This window comes from Halyomorpha halys, unplaced genomic scaffold (genome assembly GCF_000696795.3).
Source record: "Halyomorpha halys isolate HHAL.00 unplaced genomic scaffold, Hhal_1.1 Scaffold604.1, whole genome shotgun sequence".
In the NCBI taxonomy this organism is placed as follows: Eukaryota; Metazoa; Arthropoda; class Insecta; order Hemiptera; family Pentatomidae; genus Halyomorpha; species Halyomorpha halys.
Window position 1 is genome coordinate 104335 of NW_027105224.1, and position 14681 is coordinate 119015.

The 14681-nt window shown below is 31.9% G+C and overlaps 1 protein-coding gene across 2 annotated transcripts in view; it reads left to right on the forward strand.

Moving 5' to 3' along the window:
* The window catches only part of LOC106684713 (maltase 1), a 24097-nt gene that overhangs the window by 162 nt on the left and 9254 nt on the right, over nucleotides 1-14681 (forward strand). Inside the window, exons 2-11 of one of the 2 annotated variants that reach the window (XM_067049449.1) lie at nucleotides 1338-1485; nucleotides 1567-1746; nucleotides 1825-1994; nucleotides 5480-5608; nucleotides 5691-5932; nucleotides 7111-7309; nucleotides 7384-7639; nucleotides 8478-8676; nucleotides 8797-8940; nucleotides 9059-9227. In XM_067049449.1, coding sequence (XP_066905550.1) covers nucleotides 1338-1485; nucleotides 1567-1746; nucleotides 1825-1994; nucleotides 5480-5608; nucleotides 5691-5932; nucleotides 7111-7309; nucleotides 7384-7639; nucleotides 8478-8676; nucleotides 8797-8940; nucleotides 9059-9113 — 1722 coding nt within the window. In that variant the 3' untranslated portion in view covers nucleotides 9114-9227. Of the gene's footprint in view, nucleotides 1-1337; nucleotides 1486-1566; nucleotides 1747-1824; nucleotides 1995-5479; nucleotides 5609-5690; nucleotides 5933-7110; nucleotides 7310-7383; nucleotides 7640-8477; nucleotides 8677-8796; nucleotides 8941-9058; nucleotides 9228-14681 lie in introns of those variants that run through there. The other variant, XM_067049452.1, reaches the window with a different exon arrangement.

Sequence of the window (14681 nt, forward strand, 5' to 3'; positions counted from 1 at the left end):
TATGTGTATATTAATATTATTGTATATGTATATTTTAATACTTAGCTTTAGAATAATTTAACGTAATTTTTAGTAGTTTTATAAAGCATCACAACCACCATTTATAAAGTTTTCTTCAAGTTTATAATTCTTTTTTGAATCATGAATTTTTGTCCAATGTGTAAAAAAATAAACCTTAAGTGGCTTATTGACTAAAAACTAATAACTTCAATAGCATATAATAATAAATTCATTTATGTAAACAGTTGATTGAAATATCCAAAACAAGAAATACTCATATAAAATTTTTAGGGAAAGAAATTGGTCTTAAAGTTTAAATATATCCACGAATGAAAAAAATCTAAAAAGTTTAATTAATTAAATATTTTATTTATTTTTATTATTATTTTATTATTTATTGTTTATTTCTTTTTCATGGGAGCGGGTAGCTCAGTGTTAAGGTAGTGTGCTACTGACTCTAAGGATCCGGGTTCGAATCCGGCTTAGGCAGATAATTATTTTCTGTTATACTGTAGCCGAGAGCCGGACCCTGTTGGTTCGCAAGCCCTCTGGGGTCCTCCCAGCCTCATGAAGTGGGTACCCTTAATTGGGTAAAAATCTGGTGATCGTGCTCGATTATGACCAAATAACCTCCTTGCACAACCGTTGATCTAGTAACTTCAATTAGTAGGTCTAGTACTTCCTTACAAAGTACTGCACACCTTACCCTCAGGTTGAAGCGAAACAGATTTAATTTTATCAATTTAATTAAAAATTGTATCACTATTATTAGATTGACATTGCCAAATAATAGGAGGGTATATTAATGTACCAAAAAAAAGGATATTCAAATAATTAAACATTTGTCCCGTTAAACTATTAATTAAAAATACTATATTCCCATCAATTTTGAACATCCTGTTCTAGAAGTGGTTAACATGATTTAGTGTTGTCGCTATTTATTCATAATTCAAAATGGGAAGAAATATTACACCCAACTATGGGTGTGAGAAAAAGTTGTACAAGTTGTTATACGCACAAAAAACTGAAGCAGGTTTTATCAGTTCGGTTCGCTGGTAGTTTGTATTATTCTAAATAATCTGTGACTTATCTTTAAGAAGGCTTCATATGATCAAGCAGACGTGAGCTCATGTAGTAAGATACCTTTAATAGAAGCCCAGGGTTTACTACTATACTTTTAGGACGAACATAGGTAGCATGTTTGAGCGTTTGTAGGTGGCCCAATATACCTTATTACAAGTCATGCTGGTTAAAACTACAACATTAGTTACTACCCACAAGCCATAATTGATTTTACAATTCTTATTTTTGTAATACAAATTTTAATGATATTTCAGATGGCGTTATTGGCATTATTGATTTCTTGCCTCTTGGCAGGTGCAATAAAAGCAGACAACTTCTATTGGTACAAAAATTCTGTTGTATACCAAGTATACGTCCGCTCCTTCCAGGACACCGATGGTGATGGTATAGGGGACTTGAAGGGTTGGTAAAAGTTTCAAGATAAAAAAATTATATCCGAAAAGTAATTTAAGCAATAATAAATTTAATTAATTGTTATTGCAGGTGTCATAAAACACGCTGATTATCTCCAGTCATTGGGCATCGGGGCGATATGGCTTTCCCCAATTTATCCTAGCCCGAATTATGATTTCGGATATGATATAGCCGATATGGACAACATAAACCCAGAATACGGAACATTGGATGATTTTAATGCACTGGTGAAGGCAATGAAAGAAAGAGGTAATTTATATTTAAATTTTTGATTTTTTAATCTTTTTTACTGATTTATTTCAAACGTATTTCTCATATCTGTTTCAGGAATAAGAGTATTGATGGATTTCGTACCCAATCATACAAGCACAAAACATAAATGGTTTCTTGCTTCGGAAGCTCGAAACGATACTGACGAAAAATATTCAGATTTCTATGTTTGGCAGGACCCGAAAGGATATGATAGTAACAACAAACCAATACCGCCCAATAATTGGGTAAGATTTCAGATTTCATTTACTTTCCCATAATTAATAAAATAATAATAAATGGTTTTACAAGATAAAGTTTGCATCCCCAGAAATATATTTTGTATTTAGAGGACTTTTTCAGTTATTACTAAACAAATTCAAAAACTGTAAAACTGACAGAATAACTTGTCCGATTGAATATTCTTTTTTAAGGTTATTAAAATTTACTTCTATTAAGGACCAAAATGAGGCGTTGTAACATACATCTTTTCATAAATTAGCCATTTTTCCCAAAATTGAAATAATATATGAAATCATAACAATCCATACTTTTTGAGAATTATCAAATATGAAAATATTTGTCTAAGAAAACGTACTCTGAATCCGACATTTTCGCACGCATTTAAGATCCTAGGAAACATATTGGTTCGGTCTTTGTCAGTTGTTCAATTTTTACTTAGTTGTAATCAATTGAACCGTTGATCTGATTTTGATGACATTTTGAGGGATCGTGTGGGACGAACGATGTAGAATTAATGTAGGCATTAACTAGTTTGTCCTAGTTTTATCAGGTTTTGTCATCTACTACTTTCACAGAGGCATGCGGAAACTTATTTTTCTCGGCACTGCTATGGTTCAAAAGTAGTTCTTCTGATTTGGCTCAAAGTTAGGGTTTAGGTTTGGAAAGGTATAATATAAAATTTAACCAGTTCTATCCTCTACTTTCGCTTACGCATTTGCAAACCTGTTTTCCTTGACACATCATTATTTCGTGTGGTGCGATTTAGCTCGAAGTTGGGGATTATTTTAGGCATTATCTAGTATTTTATCCACTACTTTCGCTTACTCATGCAAAGAACTATTATCTGGATATACCTAAGTTTTAAAAATGGCTCGTCCAATAAATTTTGTTCGCAGAGAACAAATCATTGACCTTGAAATAAAAGTTATTACGTATCGGATTGGAATACACTAAAAAAAGGTGACAGATTTATTTGGCAGACTTTTTTTTTTGTAATTATTCAATTGTTTGATGAAAACTATCAAGTTTGTTACTAATTTTGTTTTATAGTAAAAATATAATATAATATAATAATGTATTTATTGGCTTACAAACTGCGTAGCCATGGAGTCGGGCCCTACCAATGTTAGTTTTAATTGGTTAGTAAATGACAGTTACAATATATGACATGATATAATACATGTGTACAATATAAGAAGGAAAAAAGATAAATACATTAATATAAAACAAATTGTTAAGATCAATATAAACTAAATCTCATGTTAGATTAACTAACAAAATAAACTTAATTAATAACAGAAAAAAACATTACAAATTTTATAAGAAACATTGATATATTAACTTGAATATTCTTCTTTAAGTCGCAATAATGTGATGTATTCGTTGTCATTGCAACGGGTAACAAAGTATGCGCTATATTTATATGATATACTAACACCCGAATAATTATTTAAATACAAATAAATATGTAATTTTTTATTTTTTCATATTTGATGTAAATAACTATACGTTCACAAACCTATATTTCTTCCGAACAAAACAAAAAAAAAGAGAATGTTAATTAAATAAGATAAATTTGCGAAATTATATCCTATGCGGAAAGCATTGTACATTTAATTGCTTTCCTTATCATTGATTGACTCTACTATATTAAATTTTACTATCTATTTCGTAATTATTTTAACGCCAGTAGGTCATCTACAAGAAAATTCCACGTCGTGATTAAGAGTATAAAATTACTTGCTTACACACGTGTAACGATTTCAATGGAACTATTTTTTGTGATACTATAGGGGTGTTCATGGTTTGTTAAATGTAAAATGTTTTACCATTTTAAATGTTATAAGTATAGGATTGTTAGCAGCCCTATTTAAAGTCATGTTAAATGCATTAGAGCTCCTAGTGGATTTTCTGAGCAACTTGTTTTATAACCTTTCCTATCAAAACCATGTTATTGTCTAATTCTAAGTTTTGATTAAAGTAATTTATTACAACATGACTGAAGTGAGTGAAAAATGGAAGTTGTATGAATGTTTGTCCACCGAATGGCGAGGAAGAGAATCAAGATGAGCTAATTGGCAACTGTCATTAAATTATTATTATTATTATTATCTATTGCTTTATTAGTTAAAACATCTAAAACAATACTCGACACAATCGAAACACAAACTACGAGCAAGTAACCTGACACAACAAGCAAAACGGTGACTGGCTCTGCTGGTCTGTTACGTGGCGTCATTCTCCATTTAACAGACTCTCAACCATGCGTTATATCGTTTTAACATGAAAAAGAAGGAAATATTTGTTATTAACATGAGATTTTCCATTTAACACGCTTTAACATGTTAAACTAGAGATTATGAATACCCCTAAGGACGAAAAATATTAGACGTGTGTCTAATGTGTGTCTTGCCAATTAGAAATTACGCTAAGCCTATCTGGAAACAGCTCTTCTCGTCTCAGGCAGAGGAGGTACTAAGATGAGACATTATAAAGGAAAATATAAGTCATTCTGTAGATATGCGGTGTAAATAGATGAACGAATTTCCGTCGGTATACACACACTCCGCCATGTCTGTATGAGTTCGTTGGACTGTAAGAAAGATTTGATGACTCTGACTTCATTTATATTGCAATGATCAACTTGTAGCTATACAGTTGAAATAGTCGTGATTTACAACAGCTTAAATGTTTTTTTTTTTTTTTTTTTTTTTTTAGATTGATAGATTGACAGATATTACAATCTGCCACACAGTTGTGGGCAATAGGTATGTTATGAATGAATAGTGATGAATGAATCTCATACATACTAAAATAAATAAATAAAATAAAAAAAAAGAAAGAAAGAAAAGAAGAAAAAAATAAATAAATTAAAAAAAATAATAATAATAAAAAAAACTCTCTTAAAATTTATACAAACAAAGGAATAGACAAGATGAACATAATCAAACTATCTGTATGAAAAATAAATAAATAAAATAACATAATGATAAAATAATATATACAATATTTACACAATCGACCTGAGGATCCCTGAGCCCACTCTATCCCCCACGTGTGAGTGGTAGAGCAGAGCTTAAGAGATCCCAGCGCATCTCTCTCGCCGCATCACTGCGTAATGAATAAATGTTTTCTAGCCCACAAAAAAAAAAAAAATAATCATCTTGATTCAATATCAGCCTTACTCAATTTAAGAAACATTTTACAAAAAACATTCCAATTCAAAAAACATACAAAACCTACTATAAACAATGAAGTCCGTTGAGTTTGTTCCAGTGAAATAAGACTAAGTTTGCAAGGATCGCTATTCCGTGTTAATAAAGACTCAAACATGTGAAAAAATGTTTCAAAAGAAAACTTTCTTTTTTTTTTTTGTAAAAATATAATTTTCTAAATAATAATTTGAGCCATGCAAGCACAAAAATTACAAATATTATAAAAACATATAAAATATAAATATATAAATATTGAGTTTGATTTTCCAATTCAGCTAAGTAACATGGGCACTGGGACGGCCTGGGAATGGAGCGAAAAAAGAAAGCAATTTTATCTACACTCGTTTCTGGTCGAACAAGCAGACCTTAACTATGCCAATCCTGTAGTGAGGAAGAAGATGAACGTGAGTAGAATAATATCTCATTTTTAACAGGATGAAAATAACTATCTGCTAAATACATAAATTTGTAAATATTATTATACAGGATGTTCTCAAACTATGGCTGAGCAGAGGAGTTAGCGGATTCCGAATGGACGCCGTAAGTTCGATTTATGACAACTTGGAATGCGGTAATGAGCCCCCATCAGATCATCAAAACCCAAAAAATCCCAATGATTTTAACAATCTCAATCACATATGTACCATGGACCAACCACAAACTTACGATGTCATCAAAGAGTTCAGAAAAACTCTTGACACATTTGAAGAAAATCCGAAAGAGGCAAAGTAAGTAATTTTTGTTGACTTAATTTAAATACCATAGCAGTTGTTAAAAATAGATTGATTGGAAAGTCAGATTTATTAACTGTTTTTAATTGCAAGATCGAGGTAGTTTGGTCCTTATTGGAAAACTAAAAGAAAAAAAATGATTAAGCAACGTTTATATAACTTGTAATAAAACTTATCTTTGTCATTCCGGTCTGGTCGGTAATTGTGTGTGAAAACAACTATCGGGGTTCGTTTGATATTCGTTTTTATCAACAACTTAATACTGATAATGATCTCTGGAGTCTACATCTGCCTCAAAAAGAAGTTGGGTGACCGACAAGAAGTGTTATCATGAACTGAAAACACTCCTAGCTTTTCTGAAATTCCATCAAATCAAATGTACTCTTCGTCGTAAACCTGCCGACTTGACAAACGACTAACCTGGAATCCTCACACAAGACTAAAAAGACAGGAAACTGCACGCTACAGCACTTACTAGACAAACGGTCTAAACTTCCAACTCATTACAAAAGACTGATCTATATGACAATAATAAGGCCCATCTGGACATACGGAGTTGAGCATAGGGGGCTCCACTAAACCTTCGAATTCCTCTCGCATTCAATCCTTACAATCCAAAATCCTCAATGCTCCTTATTTTGTTACTAATAAAACCATCCATAAAGACCTAAATGTTCCTTATGTAACTGATCTAGCCCGAACTCGATATCATTCCTTCCATTATAAACTCCCTAACCACCCAAACCCACTAGTTTCTAGCCTTGCTTCCTCTTCCATTCCTGGCAATCCTCCGAGGCGACTTAAAAGAAGATGGCCTCGTGACCTTATATTGTAAAATGTTTTTAGAGTTCTACTACTAGATAGTTTCTCTACATGCTGTATCATATCATTATGATTATGTCATTATGATCAAATTTGCTTGTTGTATTTTTTTATACAGTTGTAAATATCAATAAATAAATATAAAAAAAAGCTTTTCTGAGCTAACGTTAAGCACATTTTTATATAGAAACTTTTTCAACCAAGCAAATGATGAAATTGACTAAACATGAATATTTACTAATGTCTAACTGAACCGTTGTAGCCCTTGATGTTTGTTGATATTAGTGTTTACGTCCAAATCCTGCTAAAGTCTATAATTAATTTTATTAGAAATTACGTCATTGAAATTTCAGGCTCATGATGACTGAAAGCTATTCGGCCTTCGACAAACTTCTGAAATACTACGGAGACCATGATGCACCAGGATCCACATTCCCTTTCAACTTCTTCTTCATTACCAACGTCAATCAAGGAAACAGCACTTCTGATTGGGAAACCATAATAAACCAGTGGGTGGACCTCATCAAAGAAGATAAATGGCCCAACTGGGTGGTAGGGATATTTAATATATTTCTTTTTAATATTTGTTAGGGAAAACATTTCAAACATTTTCTTTTTAACCAAAGCTAGGTAACCATGATCAGCACCGACCCGCCTCCAGATTCAGTAATGAATGGGTTGATGTGCTCCACATGATGGTGATGTCCCTCCCTGGGACAGTGCTCACTTACAACGGCGATGAGTTCGGTCTTGAAGATGCCTACGTGAGGTACGACGAGGGCCGAGATCTCCAAGGACTCAGGAATGGGCCAAGCGGGTTCGCGGACATGTCCAGGGACTTCCAGAGGGGTCCGATGCCTTGGAAAGCGGCTCACAATGGAGGTAAGTACTTAGATTTTCAGAGATTCCTATCTCACATCGTAAAAAAATTTAAATTGAATCTATTGAAGCAATTTTCCTTCTTATACATCTAATATCATTCAGAGATTACCTTCTCTGAAAGCTCCTGGACCTAGTTTCATCCTGTATTCTAAAATATGTTGTGCTACTTTCCACATATTTTCTTGTCTGGATCTATGTGGATCTATGGATGGATGTGATAATATCTATGATCAAAATTATACCTAAACCCAAGAAGCCCTCTGAATACCCAACCTCATGCAGTCCTATCTCTCTTTCACTATCATGGACAAAATCCTGGATATTTTGAAAAACTCATTTTAAAAAACTCATTCTGGGGTGGAAGTTATCAAATACACTGCAGACAGTACCAAGTCTTTTCTCAGCGTCATGGTATTCCCCTGGATCCCCTACTTGGTTTATCTAACCATCTTCCCATCCCAAAGATCTTACCCCATCCCAACCCATTCAAACTCTGTTCTCAAAACCCATATGAATGGCACATGTGTGTTAATAGTAAATAATAATCCATCCAATAGATCCAAATTCTCTAATAACATTTCACTAACTTTGAAGAACGACAATGAATTGAATAATGAAGGTAAACTTCAATGGATCCCATAAAATCACCATTACCCTTTGTAAGCCAATGGCTCTCTGTCCGACAGTAACTATATAGAATAGAATATATTAAGCTGACTACAAATAACAGTTAGTTTCCTAATTCGTCTAGCATTTTATTTGATATATTATTTAAATAATATGTTCCTAATTTTTATTTTCATTACAATTCACTGATTGTAACGGTTATTGTTTTCAGGATTTTCGACTGGTAAACCTTGGCTACCATTAGCTCCAAGTTTCTGGACAAGAAACGTGGAAAATGAATCCTCTAAAGATAACAAACGCTCCCATCTTAACATTTACAAAACTCTGGTACAGCTGAGAAAGAAACAAACGATGAGTGAAGGAAGCTGCGAAGTGCAGACATCTGATGAGGGACTAATACTTATCACGAGGTGACATTGAATATTAATTTTACATATTTTGGAATATATTATATTACTCAGTCAACATATACTAAGATTAATTTATCTCTTTAGTAAATAAAATGTTTTTGACTGCTCCTTCCATTTCAGAGTTTTGAAGAACAATCCAACAACGCTGACAGTTTTGAACATCGGTGATTTTGAAATAACCGCTGATCTAACGAAGTACAGGCAGGGCCTACAGTCAGCACTTGGGGTTGTCGTTAGTAGTTACAACTTCCCAGCGGAAAATAGGTAATTTTATAAATATTATTTAATTTATTTTACTCTATCTAAAGAATATTGTAATTAAATTCATTCATTTGTAAAAATAAGATTTGTGAATGATTTAATTTATTTTAATCCGTTCCAGCGTTCCTGCCTCCAGTGTTTATCTACCACCAAAGTCTGGAGCAGTTTTACAATAGTTAGATTGTTTTTCGAATAAAGACAATTTATTCATGTTCTTATCTTATTGTATAGAAAGCATGTGAAAATGTAAATTGTAATTCGAATCAAATGAATAATGATCATGAAATGTCTCTTTTTTGTTTTATTTTTTCATAACATCTTTCATAAATATCAAATTAACATTAATGATTTAATGTATGATTACCAACATTAATTTTCATTAATGACTTCATTATAAATCATTATTAATAATTAATTTTATATTTAATTAATTATAAAGATTGATAAATGGAATTTGGTCCGGGCGCGGTCAATTGAAACTTAAATAGTAAATTGGTGTACTATTTTATAGAGCCAACGTTTCGCCCCACGTTGGAGGGCTTCTTCAGGGCTAAAAAAGATACAAACACTTGACATAGTTAAGAATAAGTGATAATATACATAATAGAGGGAGAGAAGAAATATTTACAAAATTATAAAATAAATAAATAAAAAAAAAAATTACATGGATAGAAAAACAAAGAAGAAATAAAGTTAAAATAATAGGATACAATAAATGTATGTGATTAAGAAAGACAATATACCAAATGAGTGGGGATACAGAGATATGTAAATTACATTATAGAACATTAAAAATAAAGTAATTAATATAAGTAAACTGAAGTAGGTAACACATGAATATAAATATGTAAACATTGTAAATATTTCTTCTCCCCCTCTATTATGTATATTATCATTCATTGTTTAACTAATTTTAATATTTTTTACATTGTTTACTTTTAAATTATTTTCGTTATATGTGACGTACTTAACTGCCATCCCCACTCCTCCCAATACAAACGGTTCACTCTGACTTTGACTTCCGTCAAAACAGGTATGAACTCTGTCTTATTGTTTTCATTTCATTTTATTCTTATCCCTTTTCACCCCTTAATTTGTACTTTCTTCAATATTTCTTCTCTTTATCTGTTACTATTACCTTCTTCATTTATTGTTTATAACCTTTAATTTTTCTTATTACATTTTACGTTTCATTGTATACTCATGTTATTTTCCACTCAATATATTTTTTTTTATTTGTAACTATGTCAAGTGTTTGTATCATTTTTAGCCATGAAGAAGCCCTGCAACGTGGGGCGAAAGGTTGACTCTAATAAAATAGTACACGAACTTACTATTTGAGTTTTAATTGACTGCACCCGGACCAAATTCCATTTATTGATACACACGGTCAAGCAGCATTCTTCCATTATAAAAATTGGTTTTAAGATTTTTCATTGAATTCCTTGGCAGTTGATAAGTGTATATAAATTAGTTTTTAAGATTCATAGCTGCACTTTAAATAACTACACTATATTAATTAAATAATAAAAAATAATTATGATTACTCCCTGAAAAACGGCCTGTATCAAAATTAAGAATCATACCGTCACACCGATCATACCGGATCATAACTCCTGATAGGTAAAAATAATAGGGGTATTCATGATGTGTTAAATGTAGAATGTTTTACCATGTTAAATGTTATAAGTAGGGATTGAATTTTTATATTTTCACATATTTTTACCTGACCATGATATCTGCGATTCCTTACTAACTAAAGATAGGTGTTTCAAGACATTTCTGGCCAAAAGAAGCCATTTTTATTTCCCATATTTTTAAATATTTGACCTTTTTTTACAGATTTTTACATATTTTGTTGTAAATCACATATTTTCTGAAATATTTCTTATTTTTAACATATTTTAAGGTATTTTGTCCTGAATCACATATTTCCTTGCACATGTTCCACAGTGCGTGCTCAATTTCCAAATGTAGACAAACTTGTCCAATTGGACAAAATGTCCACAGTAAAAAAAAATTGTTTGAAGGCTCCCAGTCGTATTACTATTTTTAAAGAACCACACCCTGATTTAACTTTACCACCGGCACCCGTGATAACACGATGGGGCACCTGGCTTGATGCAGCCCATTATTATTGTATACATTTTGAAAAAATTAAAAACATAATATCAAAACTTAATGTTTACGCCACTGCAATAGAGAAAGCGAACATCTTGTTAACAATTAACCCAATAAAGACTGATTTGACTTATATAAGTACAAACGTGGTATTTTTATCCAACACAATTACAAAACTAGAAGAAAAGGGCCTTTCACTTCGCAAAATTTAAAGACTGAACGAAGCAATAGAAAGACTGGAAAATATGGGTGGTTAAAACGGAGAAGTCATAAAGTAAAAAGTATAGAACGTGTTAAAAAATAAATCCAGGATGTAAAATCATTCAGTCCATTTTATTATTCCATTTATATAATTACATCGAGAATTTCTCAGAATCAATTAAAAAGAGCAGGGGTCATATTCCTTATTATAACAAATGATGACAGCAGCAGAATACCGAACTAGATGCAATGGAAATAGCTTCATTTAAGTATGCCCCTATAAGATCAGTAAATGTTGAACGATCTTTTAGCCGGTACAAGTCCATTCTGCGGTCAAACCGACAAAGATTTTTATTTGAAAATTTAAAAATGCATTTAATCTGCAATAATTTTGTAACCGACCCTGCTGAATAATAATTGATTTCTTCCAAAGTTTTAAATATTTTTCTAAAGTTGTTTTTTCTTTTTCTTTTTAATAAGGATTATTCTTTATTTCCATTTATAATTTGTTCATAATTCATGAGTAATTATTAATCAATAAGTTTAATTACAATTACTAATTAATTTCTTGTTGTTGAACAGCTATTTTTTCTATAAGTACATTTTTTTGCGCACATTTTAACGTAATTTCTTTAAAATATTATTCTGTAATATATAATAAATACATATTTATGTAGCTTTTTTTAAGTTATAAAATTACTAATTAATTAGTAATTTATATTGTTGAATAATACAAAATTTACAAATACATTTTATTTACATATTTTTTAAATATTTGACAATTTATTAGCACATATTTATGTAAAAATTTCGGATTTTTTAGCACATAAAATCCTATCCCTAGTTATAAGTACAGGGTTGTAAGCAGCCCTATTTTAAGCCATGTTAAATGTATAAGAGCTCCTAGCGGATTCTTTGAGCAACTTGTTTTATAACCCTTCCTTCTTAAACTTCATGTTATTTTTTACTTCTATGTTTTCAATAAAGTAATTTATTACAACATGCCTAAAGTAAATGAAAAGCAGAAGTTGTGTGAAAGTTTGGCTACTGAGTGCCTTGTTGATCTTCTAACTTGTGAGGAAGAGAATCTAGATAAGCTAATTGACAACTGTCATTTCATTACTATTATAACCAGCCATTGCTTTATTAGTATTAAAAACATCCAAAACAATAATAACACAAACTACGAGCAAGTAACCTAACAAAACAAACAAAACAGTGACGAGCTCAGCTGTTGCATGACGCCATTCTCCATTTAACAGACATATTAACAGACTCTTAACCATGTTATATGTTATTTCGTCTTAACATGGTAAAAGAAGGAAATATTTCTCCATTTAATTAAGTAGGTTTTTCCATTTGACACACTTTAACATGTTAAACTAAAGATCATGAATACAATAGGTCTGCATAAAATTGTGTAGGTTGAAGAGAAATATAGAACTTGTATAAACTGTTTAATTTGTCATTGATTAAGATTCAATACCTCAAGTATTTTTATTTAATGTCTTTCACCTCTGCATCTCTTTTGAAAATTGTATATTTTAATCATCTTCCTCGTTAAGGTTTTCCTTTGAAGACTAGATGTAGATTGGTTCTTTTACTGATGTTTTCGGTGGTAAAATATTAATATCTTTCTTTCAAAAAAGGCAAAAACAGTTCATTAAAATTTACTTTTACTAAATTTACTCCTTCGAACTTGTATTGCTTGCTAAATTGTTAAAGAGTCAATTTTGAAAATATGTACTAACACGAAATGTAAAAATGAAGTTGATCCTGTCAAGTGAAAGACTCTTATATTATTGAAATTCCAAAATAATTTTTTAATTACTTTAAACATAAATCTGACTTATAAAACGGAAAAAACACTGCGCATAATTCCACCAGTTAATTTTATTTATTTTTGTAGATCCATTATTTAAGCCCTGTCAAACTGTTTGAATAATGGTATTAAATGCAGTATTCGAGTAGATAGAAAAGATGTAATAAATTTATTCTATAATTGAAATTTTAATTAAAATAAATATTTTCGGCACGTCACATCTCCCCCACATACAACCACCTTAAATATGTAATTTCAGTTATGATATGAATATTAGTTTTAGACCTAGACTACACGCACATACACACACAAACGCACAATCACAGTCTGCATTCGAGCGCGGACACCAGGTGGTAGGTCAGATATGGTGGGTACTGTGGAAATAAACTGCCTGTGGAGGACCAAAACTAGACCCAAATCCAGGATTGAAGTTCCTAGAACAGGCGGCGATCTGGTCATCCATATTCCTCAGGCTAGAGGCGGCAGTATCACATCTGGCAGGAAGTATAAAATGCGCTTTTTGGCAATCTCATGATGGAAAATAATATTAACTAGTGTGCTGTACCTCATGGATATCCATGTAAGGGGCAAAGTTGCTATTTGGACATGTAGTACCCAAGCTATCCTGGAGTTAAATACAGTGTTGCAATCCAAGTGTGGGCTTTGTATGGGCCAAAATTAATGACCTCTATATATTTAGCTATTATGTCTATCCCAGTATTACGATTGAAGACTTTACAAATTTGCTAGATCGAATTGTCTTTGATAAGACATCTATAATAGCTAGTAATTTCAATGCGTGGGAAATGGAATGGAGGTATAAGATGACGAAGCGACGGGGTAAAGTTGTGCTGGAAGCTTTTACCTAAATAAGCGATATGGTCTTTATGAACACTGGAACAGATTCAATCTTCAATAGAGCAAGAAGATGATACATTATACACTTGACGTTTGTCAGTGGTCGCCTTCATCGGGTCACTACTTCAAAGGTTTATGGATTTTGTACACCCAGTGACCACTCTCTTGATTAAACTGAGAGAAGAGTTGTCCATGAAGAACCCTATACTGGAATAAGAAAACTTGATGATGGTACATTAGCTGTATTGATGGAGGACGTATAGGATTTAAATGGATCAGCAGAGAAAAAGGCATTCCTACTCATCTTATTGAGCCACATTAAAAATTTGTACTTTTTTTTTTTGTTTCTACTTTGTTTTGTAAAATTCATATATTAATTGTATATATGTGAGTCATATGTAAGTGACGATGTTTACGAAAAGTGTTCAAGTCAGCTGTTATGAAGGCTCGTTATATACAAACAAAGGAGCCTTGTTCATAGTGTGGCTGTTCCTATGATTCCTAAGGCAGTTGCTCGCAGCTGAGTTGTTAGCAGAGAGATTGGTTGGAGTCCCGCCACCTTAACCTCCTTGCCTTAATGACTGCCCAGTCACTGCAAGCAGTTCACTGTTAGTTCTTCTCCTCCAAGATTATTTTATGGACATTAGTGTATGTTTCCTGAAGTTAGATGTAAAACTGTGAATTTGGAATCTCTCTCTCTCTCTCTCTCTCTCTCTCTCTCTCTCTCTCTCTCTCTCTCTCT